Here is an 18113-nt window from a genome sequence, read left to right as displayed (position 1 = left end):
TCCTTTCCTTTTTTTTTTTTTTTTTTTTTTTTTTTTAATTTTTTTTTAACGTTTTATTTATTTTTGAGACAGGGAGAGACAGAACATGAACAGGGGAGGGTCAGAGAGAGGGAGACACAGAATCTGAAACAGGCTCCAGGCTCTGAGCTGTCAGCCCAGAGCCTGACGCGGGGCTCAAACTCACGGACCGTGAGATCATGACCTGAGCCGAAGTCGGCCGCTTAACCGACTGAGCCACCCAGGTGCCCCTCTTGTTCCTTTCCTTAAATGAAAAAGAAGAGAGCAGAGATCCTGTGAGATCCCACACAGATCCAAGTTTTAAACATAGTAAAATAATCCAAGCAACTCTGTAACAGCAGGAGAGGGAAAGATTTGAAACAGCAGGTGACTTTTGTAACAAAGCTCACACAGTCTAGGTTAGGCTAACCTGGCCACAACAGAGCAGAAGGAAAAATCAGATTTTTTTTTTTTTTTTTTTTTTTTTTAAAGCAGCAGCTTAACTTGCTGGCTCAGCAAATGTTTTTCCCTATTATAGTTTGAAAAAGAACATGACTTGGAGGCCCTTTTACCCTTAGTCCTTCCTCCCGCCCCCGACTGTACCATTAAATCCTAGATACTGGGGTGACTAAAAAGGATAAGGAATAAATCAATAATCACAAAAAAGTTTCCCCCCATTTTATGCCTGGCAGCACTTGCTGCTTTCTTTAAGTTGATTGTAACAACCAGTTCAGGGGTTTGCTCTGCTTGCAAGGTCACAGCCAGAGGGGGGCAGTGAACTTTGGACTACAGCCGGGGAGAGAGGTAAACAACAGGACTATAAATATCAGGGCTTCTGGCTGTGGAGCTGCGGAGCTGAGCAAAGAGAAAGGAAGCAGGCTGATCTCGAAGGGGTTGTGTAAGTAGGAACTTTGTGTTCTCCAGTATTTCTTTTAGAGTCTGGTAAATAATTTGATTTTGAGTCTGATAAAATGTTTCTGTCCTTACAATAGATTTTTTAAAAACAGAGATAGGTAAAGTGATAAAAATAATACAAAAGAAAGAACAAAAGCGTCTGGACTTGGGTGTGGTGGGTGGAGGTCCTCAGCCCTTTGCTGATTTCTGCCCTGTCTTGTGCCTCCCGAGGATAGAAGATGGGAGCAGAGGAGGCTGGAAAAATCAGTTACTCTGCAAAGAGTTGTGATGTTATAGAGACAGTTTTGCTTGTTTAAGCTTAAATGTCTCCCACTGCAATGCAGAGTGAGAACTCTAAGGAGAAATCAGCCTGTGGGTTTGAAGAGCAGAGACTGAAATAAGGCCATTCTACAGTGCTGTAGAAACGTCCAGGGATACTGTGAGGAGTTTCAGGAAACAAAAAAAAAAAAAAAAAAAAGAAAATCCCTGGCGGCAGGGAAAGCAGGTTGGGTCCACTGGGCAGAAATTGTTGCCCTTAAAAGAGTTCAAACCCATGTCAAATCAGGTGGCCTGTGATTAAGTGCAAAGTTTTGCAGTTTACAAGGTGAGTGGGTACTTTTAGGTGAATGAGGAAGGACCTTCAGATGCCAGTTTGAAGTTAAGGGAGAAAGTTTCTGCATATTCTGCCTTTTAATGGGGGAGTTTTAAACAAATGTCAGTCTGTATGTGGCCAGAAATCTAGTTCTGTGATTGAAAAGTGGTGAGATTAGTGAAATTTACAAATACTTTCAACAGCTTCTAATAAATCCTATTTAGTTATTTATACATAGATATAACTATAACCAAATGTTTATTATGCAAAAAAATGATCTTAAGACAAAGTTGAACGGCCTATTGAATATAACAGAAGAGGAAAATTTGCGAGTGTGAACACTGTAACCCACTACCCTTTGTCTTTTTTCATCAAAAAAACTAAATGAAGGGAATAAGGGAAAAAGCCTTTTCATTTATATTTGCTACTTAGCCACTAGAAAGGGTATGCCAAAGTGAAAGGGTATGGCAGAGTGAGGAAACCAAGTGCTGAATTTATGCTGAAGCTTCTATAGTTACTGAAATTCTATTCTAGAAAGTAGGGGAAATCTCTCCATCCTAGTAAAAAACCAAACAGATTGAATTGAATTATTTTGATGTTCTCCTTGCCATCCCAGGGCATAAACAAACAAAACCCTGGCTACTGTAGTTATTAAAGGTGATCTACCTCATAGCTAAGAGGTCATGTTTTGGATTTAGCAGAACTGGTTTGAATCTAGTTTCTTTGGTGACTTAATATCTGTGTGGACTTGGGCAAGATGCCTAAACTCTCTTGGCCATGTTTCTTCAGCTGCAAAAGGGGGGTAATGGTCATATAGTTGTAAGGATTAACTGACATGATAAAAAAAAAAAAAAACAAAAAACTGCTTAGCACCACCTGCATAGAGTTCTGTAAATGCTCAATGAGCAGTAGCCATAATAAGGATAATTGTGTCACCAGTATAAATACGATCCTAAAGAAATTTGCTAGATTTAGTCCAGATATATCCTCTCTTTTTTTAAATATTAGAATTTTAAAAAACATTAGAATAGTTGGGATGGCCTTAATCATTTGATTTATCTGTCTCTCTTTAAGTTAGGCTCTTGGATTTTGTGATATTAAATGATATGAAAGATAGTCAAGTTTTAAAAATTCTATACTTATCAGTGCACCAGATCTCAAATCAATCTGATTCTAACCTTTCTACTCCCATCTTAATTCTGGGCTCACTTTAACTTATCATTAGCTGCCTACTAGCAGCTATCATTAGCTCCCTCCTCCCATCGCTCCCCCCCCCCCCCCCCCAAAGTACTTTTACTTTCTTATCCCAGATCAGTGCCTGAAAATGTGTCAACTTCCTAGTTCTGGAATGTTGCCCTGATCTCAGATTCTTCCATCAGAATAAGCCTGTTCCTGGGTTTTTCTTTTTCTGCTCTTCTCTGCTGAATGTGTTCCTTGTTTTCACTACCTGTCTATAGTTCACCTGTTTCATGTGTACCTCTCTGCTGAGAGTTAGCCCTAGTCTGGGGAATATTTCTAGTCAGATATTTAACTTTTCTACTCAGAGGTACTTACCCAAGAACGTGCCATCTAGTCACAGAAATTTCTTGAAAGTAATGGTAGCCAATAAATAGACTGAGTGTGAATTGTAGTGGGTCTTAAATGGTTGAAGGGGTCGTGATTTGTGACATTTCTCCTTGGTCAGTCAGGCTTTTTCTTTTGGTTCCTATCTATCTTGGATGTGGTAGTAACATTTTGGCAGGCAGTTTTATACCTGAAAAGATTCAAATCCTTTAATATTCACATACAGCTAGACTGTAAAGAATAAGAAGAACAAAAGGGAGCCGGACCCAAGAGACTTATAAATACAGAAGGCTTGAACATGAAGAACTAAGGGCCCCATATGGGCCACCTTCATGTTGGTAAACTGCCCTTACAGCCTCCTCTTTCTTCCGGGGTTCTCTTTCCATGCTGGCTCTTTTCATTTCTGTGCAGAATCCTCTACTTACCCTTTCCTTTCTTAGATTGGTGGAGGACAGAAAGCAGCAATCAGAACTTGGTGCATTTTAAATATTTTTTTTTTCTTTAACGTTTATTTATTTTTGAGACAGAGAGAGGCAGAGCATGAACGGGGGAGGGTCAGAGAGAGAGGGAGACACAGAATCGGAAGCAGGCTCCAGGCTCTGGGCCATCATCAGCCCAGAGCCCGACGCGGGGCTCGAACTCACGGACCGTGAGATCGTGACCTGAGCTGAAGTCGGACGCTTAACTGACTGAGCCACCCAGGCGCCCCAGAACTTGGTGCATTTTAAATAAAAACAAAATCACGTCTGCAGAATGTTATTGGGTTATAGAGGGCATAGTCTCAAAATTTTTCTAAACATGTATATTCTCCTAGAGAAATACTGGGCTGCCTGTTCAGGCAGATTTCCATAGCATGCTTACTAAAGTATCTTGTCAGGTCAGATAGTTAAGAGGTGCTTTGACAACTCCCTTGCCTCTGGCTGATTTTTTACTCCTTTTGGGAAGATTTGATGCAGGAAGGCCCAACATGATGAATGAGCCCAGCAACACTGGGATAGAATCCATGGGCTAGATAGTGATAGAAAGGGGGACTGTACTGGCTGTATTTCTAGAAATTCCTGGCTATGACTGTGAAGTCACCTGTGAAGATGACAGCAAGGTTTCCTCTTTTACAGGACAACCCCAGCAATGTGGAAAAGCCTGGGGCTTGCCCTGGCTCTCTGTCTTCTCCCATGGGGAAGAACAGAGAGCCAGGGACAAAGCTCTTTTTGTAAGCAGCCTCCAGCCTGGAGCATAAGGGATCAAAATCCAATGCTAAACTCAAGTGGTTCCGTGACCGTGGTTGCTCTTCTTCAAGCCAGCTGATACCTGTGCATCCTGCAGGCATCCAGGTGAGCTGGTTTCAGTGGTCTAGGATTTCTCAAGGGGAAAGCTATTAAATACGTGATACATACATACATAAAATAAAATAGAAATGGAAAAGATGTATTTATTAAATCACATTTTATAAAGAAGAGATATGAGTAAGTAAAAAAAAAGTCGTAAGAGAGTTTCATGTAAAAAAAGAGTGAGGAGAGAGAAGTCACTAATGAATTCAATGAGATTTTTTCTTTTTTTTTTTGTATTTTTCCCAAATATTCTAGATTGGAAGACCTGAGAGTAAAACTGGAGCAAGCAGGATATTTGAACATCTCTTATGTTGTTGTTAATCATCAAGGACTCTCTTCTCGATTAAAATATATGCATCTTAAAAATAAGGTTTCAGAACATATTCCTGTTTATCAACAAGAAGAAAACGAAACAGATGTCTGGACTCTCTTAAATGGGAAAAAAGATGACTTCTTCGTATATGACAGGTATGTATACACACACACACATGCACACACACCCCCCAAATTAAAAGATGCCTTCTTAGCATTTAATTTAATAGTGATTTAAAATAAGACATCTTCTTTTGTTTTATTACCAAGTACTCAGAGTGAGCTATTAAAATGGTTTTAATGTTTTATCTCACAAACTGACTTTCTTTTGTGCAAAAGAATTCACCATTCTAGTAGGGAAATACAGAAAATTGACTATAATCCCCCCCCCCCCCACAATAAATTAGCATTCTGCCTGAATAAAAGGATCAATTTGTGTATCAAGTACAATTCAAATCTGAGAATTTGCAGAATAACTACACTTTGCAGACCACTTTTTTATCTTTAATCTGATTAATAATTTAAAGGTTACACACCTGAATTTCTGAACTATAAAGTGTTAATCATTTAGATCTAATTTGCATGAATCTGCTTTTGATTTCATGAATAAATAAAACATTTGTATCTTAAGGGAACCTCCATGTTTACATTATTTGATATTACCAACATTTTTAGTTGGTGCTGTTTTCTTTTGACTCTTCAGAAATGGTGAGGCATACTCTGGTTAGACCTAAGCCCTACTTCATCTTACTCTAAATATTTTTAATATTACATACTCTTTTAGGACTGCAAACTTCTAATTTAGACAGTTGCAAAGTGTAGCTCTTTGATAGTCACATAATATTATATATCCTGGGAAAAATGTGGGAAAGAAGGACATTTCAACTCCACTATTTCTGAGAATGCTGAGTATTATAATTCCATTTCTTTCATTATGCTGAAATTTTTGTTGCATCAGACATATTTTTAAATAAATGGGCTATTGGCCAAGACTTGAGGATACTGTAATTTTTTGTTGTGTGGAATTTGTGCTGCCATAGCAGTTATGAAAACCTCATGTGATTTGCAGAGCCTGATTTATGGTAAGGTAGTGGTTTGTGCATTCATAGAATTTATAAGTCTATACCAAATTGTATTTGACCAAGTCACAATGACTTATGTATTTTGATATAATTTATAGTGGCATATCTAGAAGATTTCAAAACGCTGGTATGAGACTCCCGGTAGTCTTGCTGTGACCTAACCTGATATGTGGTGCCAGGGAGCTCACTTGAGACCCCATTCAAGGAAGTTTATTGGAGGTGTGAATGGGTCTTAGTTATAAGACCATTAAACCAATAGCACCTATCCCAAACTGCTTGAGTATGATCATGATACAGAAAATATTGTAATGATATGTAATGATATGTAATGATAAATGTAATGTTTGCCCTTTTTTTTTTAGATGTGGCCGTCTTGTATACCATCTTGGTTTGCCTTACTCCTTCCTAACTTTCCCATATGTAGAAGAAGCCATTAAGATCGCTTACTGTGAAAAGAAATGTGGAAACTGCTCTCTCATGGTATTTTATTTTTCTCAATTATTTCCCCTGGGAGAAAAGAGAAAGTCTTTTAAGAGTTATCTAAATAAGTTAATATTTCATGATCAATTAGCTAAGCAATGTTTCTGTTGGTATACTAAAAATAAACAAGTCATTTTTATAATTACTTCCTATTATGTAACATACACCGTAAGACATTTTTTTCAAGATCCGTATTGCTGCTTTTATCTAGAAGGAGTTTATAAAACAAAACCCAACATAGATGGCATATTTCAAATACCACCAAATGATGTTGGGTGTGTTCAAAATGCCTAAAGAATTCAGCCAACATAAAATATTATTGTAGTACCCTGAATGTGTTCACACGAGAGCATAGTGATGGCAAAGCTTATTCATGGCATTACCTGAAATGGAATTGAGGCCCAGATAGTTACTTACTATATCAAAAATCTAAGACTGCAGCTTTCCCATGAAGCCCTTACACTGTCTGCCCACTCTGCAGTCAGAATTACTGCATTTATTTCACAGTGGAATAAGTTTTCTACTTGTTATTGATATTTTTCTCCCAACAACCGTGAGAATATTTACTCCTTTTTATGAGAAGCTCTACATTTAAGTATTGTTTATAAAAAGATACTCAAGGAATTGATTTTAATTTATATTAACTAGACTCCCCCCTTCCCATATTGAAAAGGAAAACAATTCCAAACAATGTTTCCTTAATAGGGAAAATTGGCAAAATTTGAACTCAGGTTTAAAAATAGTTCTGCATTTTATTTGAGAGCTATACATCCTTCAGATTTTTCCAGTTGTAAAGAAGCCATCTCGATTTGTAATGAATTATTTAATTAATTAATTTAGTTGTTGTGGAGCACAACAGGTTAATTACTCTAGTTATATAATTTTTCACATTTTAATCTTCATTATAGTCCTATGAAGCTTAGTCTACTCTTTCTAAAGATGGGGAGACTGAAGTAATGCAAATAAAGTATTAACTCAATGTCTGACTTCTACTAAGTATGTAATAAATGCTAGTTATATTGATTCCTCATATTCTGGGACTATTTTGCATTTTTGCAAATGCCTAATAGTTATAAATATACCCCATTATATTGAAACAAAGGCAGAAACAGTCCCATAACATGCTTAAAATTTATGAACCTCTTGTAAATAGGATATACCATATATATCTGATGTGCCAAATCAAATTGGAGTTTTCCTTTTTCATTGTATCCTAGATGCCATCAATTGTAGGACACATTATTTTATGTACTATTTTAAAAATGCTGTCAGCTAAGGTAGGACACTGTTACAACACCATCAATAATAGGATGCATTCTGATTTTAAAGATATTAAAATGTGAAAAAAATCCCTTGTGGGATCAATAAAACCTAGTAATCCGTTTCAGAAACTAATTAGACCACTACTGTCAACTTTTGAACATTTAGAACATTACATAGTATATTTTAAACATTTATCAAGTTGTTTATAAGCTTTTAATCAAATAACATTAAATACTCAAAAGGAAACAAGCGACAAAACTAAAAGGCATCCTGTGGAATGGGAGAAAATAGTTGCAAATGACATATCCGATAAAGGGTTAGTATTCAAAATATATCAAGGACGTCTAAAACTCATCACCAAAAAAAAAAAAAGAATAATTCAATTAAAAAATTGGCAGAAGACATGAATAGACACTTTTCCAAAGAAGACATACAGATAGTCAACGGACACATGAAAAGATGCTCAACATCACTCATCATCAGGGACACACAAACCAAAACTACAATGAGATGTCACCTCACACCTGTCAGAAGGGCTAAAATCAACAACACAAGAAATAATAGGTCTTGGTGAAGATGTGAACAAAGGGGAACCGTCTTATACTGTTGGCGGGAAGGCAAACTGGTGCGGCCACTCTGGAAAACAGTATGGAGGTTCCTCGGAAAGTTAAAGATAGAACTACCCTATGACCCAGCAATTGTGCTACTAGGTAGTACTAGTATTAGTACTAATTCAAGAGGATACGTGCACCCTGATGTTTATAACAGCATTGTCCGCAATAGCCAAATTATGGGAACGGCCCTAGTGTCCGCTGATTGGTGAATGGATGAAGATGTGGTGCATATACAATGGAATATTACTCAGCCATAAAAAAGAATGAGATCTTGCCATTTGCTAAAGATGTGGATAGAGCTAAAGAGTATGATGCTAAGTGAAATAAGTCTGAGAAAGACAAATGCCATATGATTTCACTCCTATGTGAAATTTCAGAAAAAAACAAATGAACTCACAGGGATAAAAAAAGAGAGGCAAACCAAAAAACAGATTCATAATTACAGACAACAAACTGAGGGTTGAGGGAGGGGAGGCGGGCAAGGGGACTAGGGTAAATAGGTGATGGGGATTGAGGAGTGCACTTGTCATGAGCATCAGATGATGTGCAGAAGTGTTGAATCACTATAGTGTACACCTGAAACTAATATTACACTGTATGTTAATTAATAGGAATTTGAAGAAAAGCTTAAAAAATAGCATGAAATTCTCAAAAGTAATTCAGAAATAACCAAAAACTGTACCACTTAATAGTTGTATGCAAAAATCCGTGGAATTTTTAACCTTTCAAAACACGGAACCATACCACTTAGAAAATCAGTTTGAGAGATGAAAAAGACTCACTAAATTTATTTATAAATCACTTTAGGGTAAAGGTTTCATATGATATTGCGATATCTATAAGCTTTGAGCTTATATTTGTAGGCACACAAGACAATAAAGACTTGGCAGCAAATTAACTAGATTGAGGCAGAATGGGATTGTATGCCCAGTGGAAGATGGGCAGTAATTTGCTACTTGCAGCTGCCAGCTCAACAGTAGGGACACAGTAACAAGACTGGTGAATGGTGAAGTTCAAAACGTTTCCTGGCATAAGCTGAGGCGTGAAAAACTGATTTTCAGCAGAGTTTATTGGCATTTTTGAACTAGCAGAAATTAGTTTGCTTCAGAATAGAACATTAAGTATGAATATAATAGACGTATCCATGTAGTTCAGCTGCTTTTAGGATTTGATATTTGTTTGACTTTACTGCAATCGATGTACGTTCTTTTAACCAGTTTATTTAGTTTTGCTTCTGCAGATGTAAATATAGTGGTTTGGCTTTCTTTTTAAGCCTTCTGTATTTCTTAAATTCTTCTTCAGGGTTCTTAAAAATCGGGGAAACGCTCTTGATAAGAAAAGGAAGATTTGAATTCTGCTATTGATTTAACCAGTATAGAAGCTTAGGCACACTGCTGAATTTTATTTATTTATTTATTTATAAAATTTTTTTTTAACATTCTTATTTATTTTTGAGACAGGGAGAGACAGAGCATGAACAGGGGAGGGTCAGAGAGAGGAAGACACAGAATCTGAAACAGGCTTCAGGCTCTGAGCTGTCAGCACAGAGCCCGACGCGGGGCTCGAACTCACGGACTGTGAGATCATGACCTGAGTCGAAGTCGGCCGCTTAACCGACTGAGCCACCCAGGCGCCCCTGAACTGCTGAATTTTAATTGTCTTGTGCTTTGTTTTATCTATTTGCAAAACATTAATGTTAATTCCTTTGGAAGATGCTTGAGGATTCTCTGATTAAATGCAAACTTTGCACAAGAAGAACTTTATAGTTATGTATGATTGGAACCAAATTTTAATAAAAAGTTTGGGTGTTGAAACACATCAAAATTTTATCTCATTAACATGATGTTAGAAAAACAAAGCCAGTTTAATCCTAATTACTTTGAATTTTATATATGTTAGCTTTACAAAGAATTTTTTGTGCACAGCTCCTAAATCTACAAATTTGTTGAAAAATGATTCATAAATTTGTTCTAGACACCGGAAGATGAGGACTTCTGTAAAATTGTATCTTCAGCTACCGTGGGAAATACAACTGAGGCTCCACAGCCACATCACCACCACGACCATCACCACCATCACCACCATCATCACCATCATAATCATGAGCATGGGCATCAGCATCATGGGAATGGTGAACTTGCAGAGAACCAGCAACCAGAAACACCAGATGCCCCTGGGCACCCCCCTTCTCAAGTCCCTCATAACCACCACAAGCACAAGGACCACCAAAGACAGGGCCATCCAGAGGACTGAGATATGCCAGCAGGCAGTGAAAGTTTACAACTTTCTGTCCCACCAAAGAAGCTCTGACGAAAGGGATGTATAAATCAATTACACTGCAAATTGCCCAAAGATTCAGAGTTGGCTCCTAGCAGCTGATGCTGACACTGACGACATCTGATATTTGAAAAAACAGGGTCTGCAATCACCTGACAATGTAAAGAAAACCTCCCCTCTTTATGTAGCTGACAGGGACTCTGGGCAGAGGAGAACGTCATTGAATCTTGACAGTGACGTTTGCCTCCAGCTGCCTGACATGCAATTCAGCAGCCCAAGCCCACAGAGGCCAGCACCAATTGAAGCTGAGAAAATAAGGCCAAAATGTGAAAATGACCTTCATACTAAATATTTTAAATAGGATTTTACTCCCCAAGTCAGTCTAGACAATTTCGTTTCCAGCATTTTTATATGCTACCTAATTAACAATGATCTAAAACTAAGAATTGGATTTGTACAAAACACGGGGAAATCTATTATATTGGCTCCCAAATTTTAAAATTTAAGTCAAAGAAATTTTGACCTAAACCAAATTTTTATTATTTTATTATAAAGGTGATTGCAGCACTTGGTTAATATGTTTTTCTTTTTCTTTTTCCAGCATTCTACTTGTATTAATGAGAACAGAGACATAAACTATGACCTAGGGGTTTCTGTTGGATAGTTAGCAATTTAGAATGGAGAAAGAACAACAAAGACATGTTTTCCATTTTTTTCTTTACTTATTTCTCAAAAAATACTTGTCTTTTTAATCTTACATTTTTAACTGATTAAATCTTATAAAGAACTGCCTTTATAATTCTTTCAGGTTCCAGAAATACTGACACATGAATATTTTGCTGTGACTACATTTTAAATATCCATTTATACTTTGTATGTCTAAGAGTCATAGTCTTGATTTTTACTATCACATATGAATGAAACTCTTATGTCTTATTTTCTTTATCTAGCATTATTATATCATACTGTTTAAAATTTGAGATAGTCTGTCTTGAAAGATGTAATGGAGAAGGTAAATGAATGTTGTCTGTCTCTTGATTGCTTAGAAAGTATTTCCATAGTCAATGATGGTTCAATAGGTAAACTACGTGCTATAAACCTGAACTCCTCTATGGTTAATACTATTAAGCAAGAATGTGGTACACACAGTTGGCCAAATGTGGATTTGTTTAAATAAACTCAATTTAAAATGTTTAAAGCGATCTTTTTTTCATTGTTATTATTTAGGTAGTATGTTATATTAATGACAGAAGTGGCATTTTCAACTGCTTTTAAAGAAATTAAGTAGCAACTAATGAATTTACTGTCATACTCAAAACCGTCTACGCTTAGGGCAAGATCCTTTGTCAAAAGGTTTAAGTTGAGAATCTTTGTCAACAGAGAGACGTTGCTCTAAATTGCGAATGGTATTACGAAGAACTGCAATCTCCTTGTTTTTTTCTTCTTGAAGATGTTGAAGCTTCTAAATAAAGCAGCAAAAAATTTGTTACTGCAACTCAGAAATAGTAAGATTAAATACAAGAAGCAATAAAACAACAAAAACTACATTTCTGGTTTAAGTAGATTAAAAAAGCTTGTTTTGAAAGGTTTATGATTTTATTTTTATGAGGCTTACGGGGTACAACTGGAATAAGGATATTAAAACACATTTTAGCACCATTTGTTTTAGTTTATTCTCTTTTTTGTATATAGCTTGAAGTTATGAATCATAAAGTAGGAGTTGAACAATAAAAAAAATATATTACCTAAGTGCCTAAATAACTTCAGAATAGTAGGTCAGCCTTAGTTCAGAACAGATCATGGAATTCCTTACATGACCAAAGATCAGAGGACTTCTCTAATGTTTTAATTTACTGCTAAGCTTTACTATGTCTTTAAATTTTTTAAAGTTTTATTTATTTTTGAGAGAGAGAGGGAGAGAGGGGGAGAGAGAGGCTCAAACTCGTGAACCACGAGATCATGACCTGAGCTGAAGTTGGACACTTAACTGACTGAGCCACCCGGGCACCCCTAAGATTTACTATTTTAAATTGAAAGTGACTTTTAAATATTATTCAAAACCTAGTATCTTTCTGGTTGTGTGATATATTTTAAGAAAAACTGTTAAGTATACTGTTAGTAAATACTAGATAGCTTTTATAGAAACACCCAGAACATTTATTTTCTTAACACAATGGTTATGGAAAAAAATCTCACATACCCTTCTGTAGATACTCTGTGGCAAAACAGTAGAATCTGCATAGGATTTTGATTTAGTTTGAACTCTTGCTAGTTTGGCATCAAACTGAATCAAGTTTAAAAAGAAAGTCATTGAGAACATTCTAGTTAAACAACTGCTTCTATAAATATAAGTATAATCCATTATATCTTTTAACATGTAATCTCTAATTTAAGTATATTCTCTGTACAATACAATATAGAGAAGTTTTTCTTTAAGAAACAGTTTTTAAGAAAGAGCAAGGAACACCCAAACAAGATTAACCTTGCTCCATGTTAAAATTTCCTGGGGAGCTTTTTAAAAGTACCAAATACCTGGGCACTACCTTAGAGATTCTGGGATGGAGTCAGCATTATCTTTTTAAGACATTAAAAAGATAGATGATAGATGATTCTATCGTGCAAGGCAAAGAATCTAGATAACTAGGGTTGAGAATCTAGTTAAAGATGGATAAAAATATTTTCACGTTACTGTGAGTATCCTTTTGTAAAGAAATGTAGTATAGTCAACAGTCGTGGGATAAAAACTCATATACTCTACTGTAAAAACTTTGAGACTAAGTGGTAGAATCTGGATATAATTTTGTTGATTCAGTCTGAACTCTTACTATTTTGACATTAAACTGAATCAGGTTTAAAAAATTCTCATAAGTCATTCTTACAGGTCATATATACATATATTTTTTGCAAAATCTTTCATTATAATTCTTCCCTTTGGGTTGAGTTCAGTGTAGCCTCTCTGTGGTCTAAAAACAAACTCTGTGAGATTGTGTTCTGGTTTGAGGAGGAAAATGGATAGCTACAATGAAGACGAGGAACAAAAAGAGTTGTGTGCATCAGTGTAAACCACAGATTTGGGCTCCACCAGAGACAGGGCACAGATAGCAAACAAAATGCACATTTTCAATCAATGGATTAGAAGTTGATGGTAGAACCTGAAACATGGCTTATTGTTTCTCAGTTGGCTATCCAGACCTCTCTGTGGGTTGTGGGCACACTTGACCAGAGACAGTAGCGGCAGCAAAATGCCTCTCAAGTCAACATCAGTTCCCTTTTGCCCAAAGATTATACAGATTTCAACACTGAACCTCACCAAACACCCCAGAGATACCAAACTTCCATGAACGTGAATAGTAAGTTATCTTTAATAACTAAACTGGGGAATTCTGACAACATAAAGTAAGGTGGGAGTCAGACTGGGGAAAAGCAATGGAAGAATGATGGAAATGGAGATGGGTAGAATCTAGAAAAAAAATTTTAAAGAACAAATATATTGTCAAAACATCAATGTCTCTGAGATTCTGACATCTGGTTAAACAACCTACTGAAAAGGCTTTAGAGCCTAGAACTAGAACTGCAGCCTTTGAGATGCCCTATGTAAGGTCCCTTTAACATTTATTTATTTTTTAAATTTATTTTTATTATTTTTTAAATACAATTTATTGTCAAATTGGTTTCCATACAACACCTTTAACATTTTTTTTTTTTTTTTTTTTTTTTTTTTTCAACGTTTATTTATTTTTGCGACAGAGAGAGACAGAGCATGAACGGGGGAGGGACAGAGAGAGAGGGAGACACAGAATCGGAAACAGGCTCCAGGCTCTGAGCCATCAGCCCAGAGCCTGACGCGGGGCTCGAACTCACGGACCGTGAGATCGTGACCTGGCTGAAGTCGGACGCTTAACCGACTGCGCCACCCAGGCGCCCCTTTAACATTTTTTTTTAAACATCTAGTTTGTCTGCCCTTCTGATATGTATTGTCCACACATTTATTAGGGAGCAACCTGCCTCTTTTTAATAAAAGTTGAAGGAATTTCTATTGGTTTACCAGGGTTCCACAATTTCTGCTGAGGAGAGAAAAATGTTAACGATTAGATATACTCTCCCCACGGCTGGAATGGTAGTCCTATGAAGCTTGCATAGACTCAGCTACAAAGTGTGGGTAATCCTTGAATTATCGATCTCCAGTCTCAGAGTAAACAGTACCCTCTCTGGAAACCAGGACCTTTTGAACGACTGAAGAATCCCACCTTCCAGCCAAATGCTGCAAGGTAGCGTAGCTAGCGTGGTCTGGTGTTTGAGAACTGCACGTGACGGAGAATGAGTGTGTCGGGGTTGTTTCTAGACCTGAAATTTATCTCACTGTGATGAAAAATAACCAAAATTTAATCTAGACTTAAGGGATGCATCTTCAAATTTAGCAGACCCTTAAACACTTACCTCGAGCTGTAATTTGATTATTTCACTTTGTTTTTCCTTTTCTTGAGTTTTTAACTTTGCATTTAACTCTGAAATTTCCACCTCCTTTTTCTCTATCAGTTCTTTATGCTTTTCTTCATTTGACTCAACTGAAGAAAACGAAAATAAATAAATAACTAATCAGTTAATTCATCTTAACATTTCAAACATTTTATAAGCTTATATTTCATTAGCATTTTAAACAATCCATAAGCAAGTACATTTTGGTAATAAGTACACATATTTTAGAAACTGTTTATATGCAGGGTAGGTTTTATATATTTTGAATAAGCCCCTACAAAATGCTTGAAACACAAAGATCACCCATTAACTGCTTCTGAACAAATAAGCTGATTTGTATTCTTAAACATGAATTATATATAGGGGTGTCTGGGTGGCTCAGTCAGTTAAGTGTCCGACTTTGACTTGGGTCATGATCTCGCAGTTTGTGAGTTCGAGCTCTGCATCAGGCTCTGTGCTGACAGCTCAGAGCTTGGAGCCTGCTTCGGATTCTGTGTCTCCCTCTCTCTGCTTCTCCCCTGCTCGTGCTCTCTCTCTCTCAAAAATAAACAAACATGTTAAAAATTTAAAAAAACGTGAATTATATATAATTATATAACATATAAATAATATAATATGTAATATAGTAATAATAAAATTAATAATTATTAATAATATATTAATAATATATAATATATATATATATATATATATATATATATATATATATATATATGAGAGACAATAAATAGGAGACTTAGTGGTTAAACAGGGACACAAGGTCTGGGTTCCTAGGTACAGGGGGTCCCAAATTACTGGATGATTCTAGAGCTACATCAAACCCCCGCTATACTCTGTTCCACGTGATTGGGCCTCTGTCATTGTTCACACCATGTCTCTATGCTTCATCAAATTTCCTCTGCTCTTATCTTTCCTATTCCTACTAGTGATACCATATTATCCAGTATGGGAGTCTCAAGGACATTTCTGACTTTAGGGGGAAAAGAAGGAGTCAACTCATCCACAAGCCCCACAAATAAGGGGTCTCCATCCATGGTTAATCCACTACTTACTTAGTTTCAAGCCTCATTTTTGCCTCAGTTGGACTCTATGTCCAGGCTCTTAATCACAAGTCTCTACACCCTATACACTGTTGCCAGATTAGTCTTCCTAAAGCATACCTCTAAGTATGGCCATCACTTTCTCAGAAACCTTTAATCCCTCCCTTTTTTTTTTTTATCCTAAAATTCAAGGGGTCAAAGAATCCAGCCCTAGCCATGGCTGCTGGCTTTTTTCTTGCTAACCTTTCTGTGTGGTGCAAAGAAGAGGTAAGAAGTAGACTATTATTCCCTAGAATGTCCTGTGTCTTCCCCTCTCTACGTCTTGGCTTCTATTTTCTCTCAGTATACTGAGAGACTCTTTTTTTCCATCCTCTCCAGTGAACTTTAGCTATATTCAGTCTTCAGGATCAGGGCCTTGTACTTAACAGTGCTGAAGGACAAAAGTTAGTAACTTTGATAAAGTTCAAGTTAAAATGTTTTCCTTCATTGTTTGTGCTTTTTAGTTCTTTCCAAGGAGTTGTAGCTAATTCAAGTTCACAAAGATTATCTTCTATGCTTTCTTCTAGCAGTTTTGTAGATGTAGGTTTATATTCTGACATTCATTTCCAGCAAATTTTTACATATGTCGTACATAAGTATGGGCTCATTTGGAAAAGTTTTTATTACTTTTATGAAACCATGTAACTCTCAGCATAAGATCATGAGACCTGCTTTAATAAAGGAAGAAATTTTATTATTGAAATTATATCCTATATGCCAAGTATATAAATATTAAAGGTATTATACATTTCACATTAATTTTTATATAAGGACATTAGCTGCTTCATATTAAATAATGTTAAATACAAAAACCATAAATCCAGCTTAGAAATGTTGTAATTTATATCACATAAATAAATTGAAAGGTACAAAACCCAAATTAAAATGCATCAAGGCAATGTTCATTCAAGAATATGGGCAATTACTGAAAAAAGTTTATACATGCATTTAAATTATTTTATGATGTCTTAGAATTCAGTAGGTCAAAAATAAAAACTTACTTTTTTCCTGCATATCCTGATAAAGTTTCCTTATTTCTATTTTATGTCCCTCCTCTTTGATTTTCATTTCACTCATAAGTTTGGCAATATTATTCTTATATTCCTAAAGATTAAAATACATATCAATTCTTCAGTTTAAATATATGTACACAACTTTCCACTAATTAGAAAGGTGAAATTCTCATACTTTATATTAATTGTTAATATGTAACCATATCTAGAGAGGAAAGATATTGTTTATCGCTTGAATAATCAGCTTTGAGAAGGAACAATTTCTGGTCCAAGTAGATACAGCCCATCCAGAGACAATGTATTCTTATCTTTGCTTCCTGAATACTCATCACCAGTGTTTAACATATCATATAATCTCAAAGTATTTTGGTAACTGTATAAATAAATGCCATGATAGCATTAAAATATGTCAATTAAAGCCAAAGTTATACTTTAGAGCTAATAGTACATTCTGTTCAATAGCTGGCAAGCTTAACCTAACATAGGATGACTCCTTTGAATGTGACCTGAAGTTCTGTTTCTGAAAATTATATAAACATCCCTAATTCCCAGAAGGAAGTTAAGCACTACCCATGGTAAAGGTTAGTTTTATGAGGAGGAGGCTAGAGAAGAATGAATTTGGGAGTTGAGAAGTGCTTGACAAGTGCCTGAGATTAGTTTCTTAGGTTGCTGCAGCATAGGAATGATTATTGTGTTAATGTGGACAGTCGCATTCAGAGAGGTGTTGGAAGAGAAAGCCCCCAACGATAAAATTTACAATTTTTCCAGAGGGATGTTCCTACATAAACCACTTACAGTCCTAAGATGTAGGCAGGAGAAAAGGAAAGCAGCAAGAATAAAAATAAAATAGGATACTAAGAAAGGTACATTAATGAAGGCAAGAGGTTCAAGAAAAGCTTCTAAATATCATAAAAGCAGGGACTTTATTTTTACTCATCATGATGTCTCCAATTCCTATAGTATCTTAGGCTAAGCAATATTCTATGGCTTGACATTTTAGAAGAGAAAGAAGGTAAAAATTTCTCCGCCTTTTCTCTGCCCCAATGATACCCTAACTGTACCATCTATCATTGAGCTTTATAGGAAAGGTATGGAAAGAATGGGAAAGAAGAAAGGAAAAGGATAAAGGAAAGGAAAAATAAA

At 36.1% G+C, this 18113-nt stretch overlaps 2 protein-coding genes across 10 annotated transcripts in view; one reads left to right on the top strand and one right to left on the bottom strand.

Annotated features, from left to right (window-relative positions):
• Positions 1 to 830: 830 nt before the first annotated feature.
• Positions 831 to 11600, top strand: SELENOP (selenoprotein P). 3 transcript variants are annotated; one of them, XM_060634562.3, is made up of 5 exons: positions 831 to 895; positions 4162 to 4377; positions 4630 to 4842; positions 6131 to 6248; positions 10100 to 11600. In XM_060634562.3, exons 2-5 carry the CDS (start codon positions 4175 to 4177, stop codon positions 10748 to 10750), a joined length of 1185 nt encoding a protein of 394 aa, XP_060490545.1. In that variant the 5' UTR covers positions 831 to 895; positions 4162 to 4174; the 3' UTR covers positions 10751 to 11600. The 3 variants fall into 3 exon arrangements, with proteins under 3 accessions (XP_060490545.1, XP_078301359.1, XP_060490546.2); XM_078445233.2 differs by having other exon boundaries at positions 10100 to 10778; XM_060634563.3 differs by lacking the exon at positions 831 to 895.
• The window catches only part of CCDC152 (coiled-coil domain containing 152), a 29563-nt gene continuing 22432 nt past the window's right edge, over positions 10983 to 18113 (bottom strand). For 6 of the 7 annotated variants that reach the window (XM_078445237.2, XM_078445241.2, XM_078445250.2 and 3 more), the window contains exons 6-8: positions 16959 to 17061; positions 14840 to 14967; positions 11929 to 12686 (exon numbers count right to left, since the gene is read on the bottom strand). In XM_078445237.2, coding sequence (XP_078301363.2) covers positions 12528 to 12686; positions 14840 to 14967; positions 16959 to 17061 — 390 coding nt within the window. In that variant the 3' untranslated portion in view covers positions 11929 to 12527. Of the gene's footprint in view, positions 11865 to 11928; positions 12687 to 14839; positions 14968 to 16958; positions 17062 to 18113 lie in introns of those variants that run through there. The other variant, XM_060634573.3, reaches the window with a different exon arrangement.

This window comes from Panthera onca, chromosome A1, assembly GCF_046562875.1.
Source record: "Panthera onca isolate mPanOnc1 chromosome A1, mPanOnc1 haplotype 2, whole genome shotgun sequence".
Classification (NCBI taxonomy): Eukaryota; Metazoa; Chordata; class Mammalia; order Carnivora; family Felidae; genus Panthera; species Panthera onca.
This window is presented reverse-complemented; position numbering and strand designations above follow the sequence as displayed.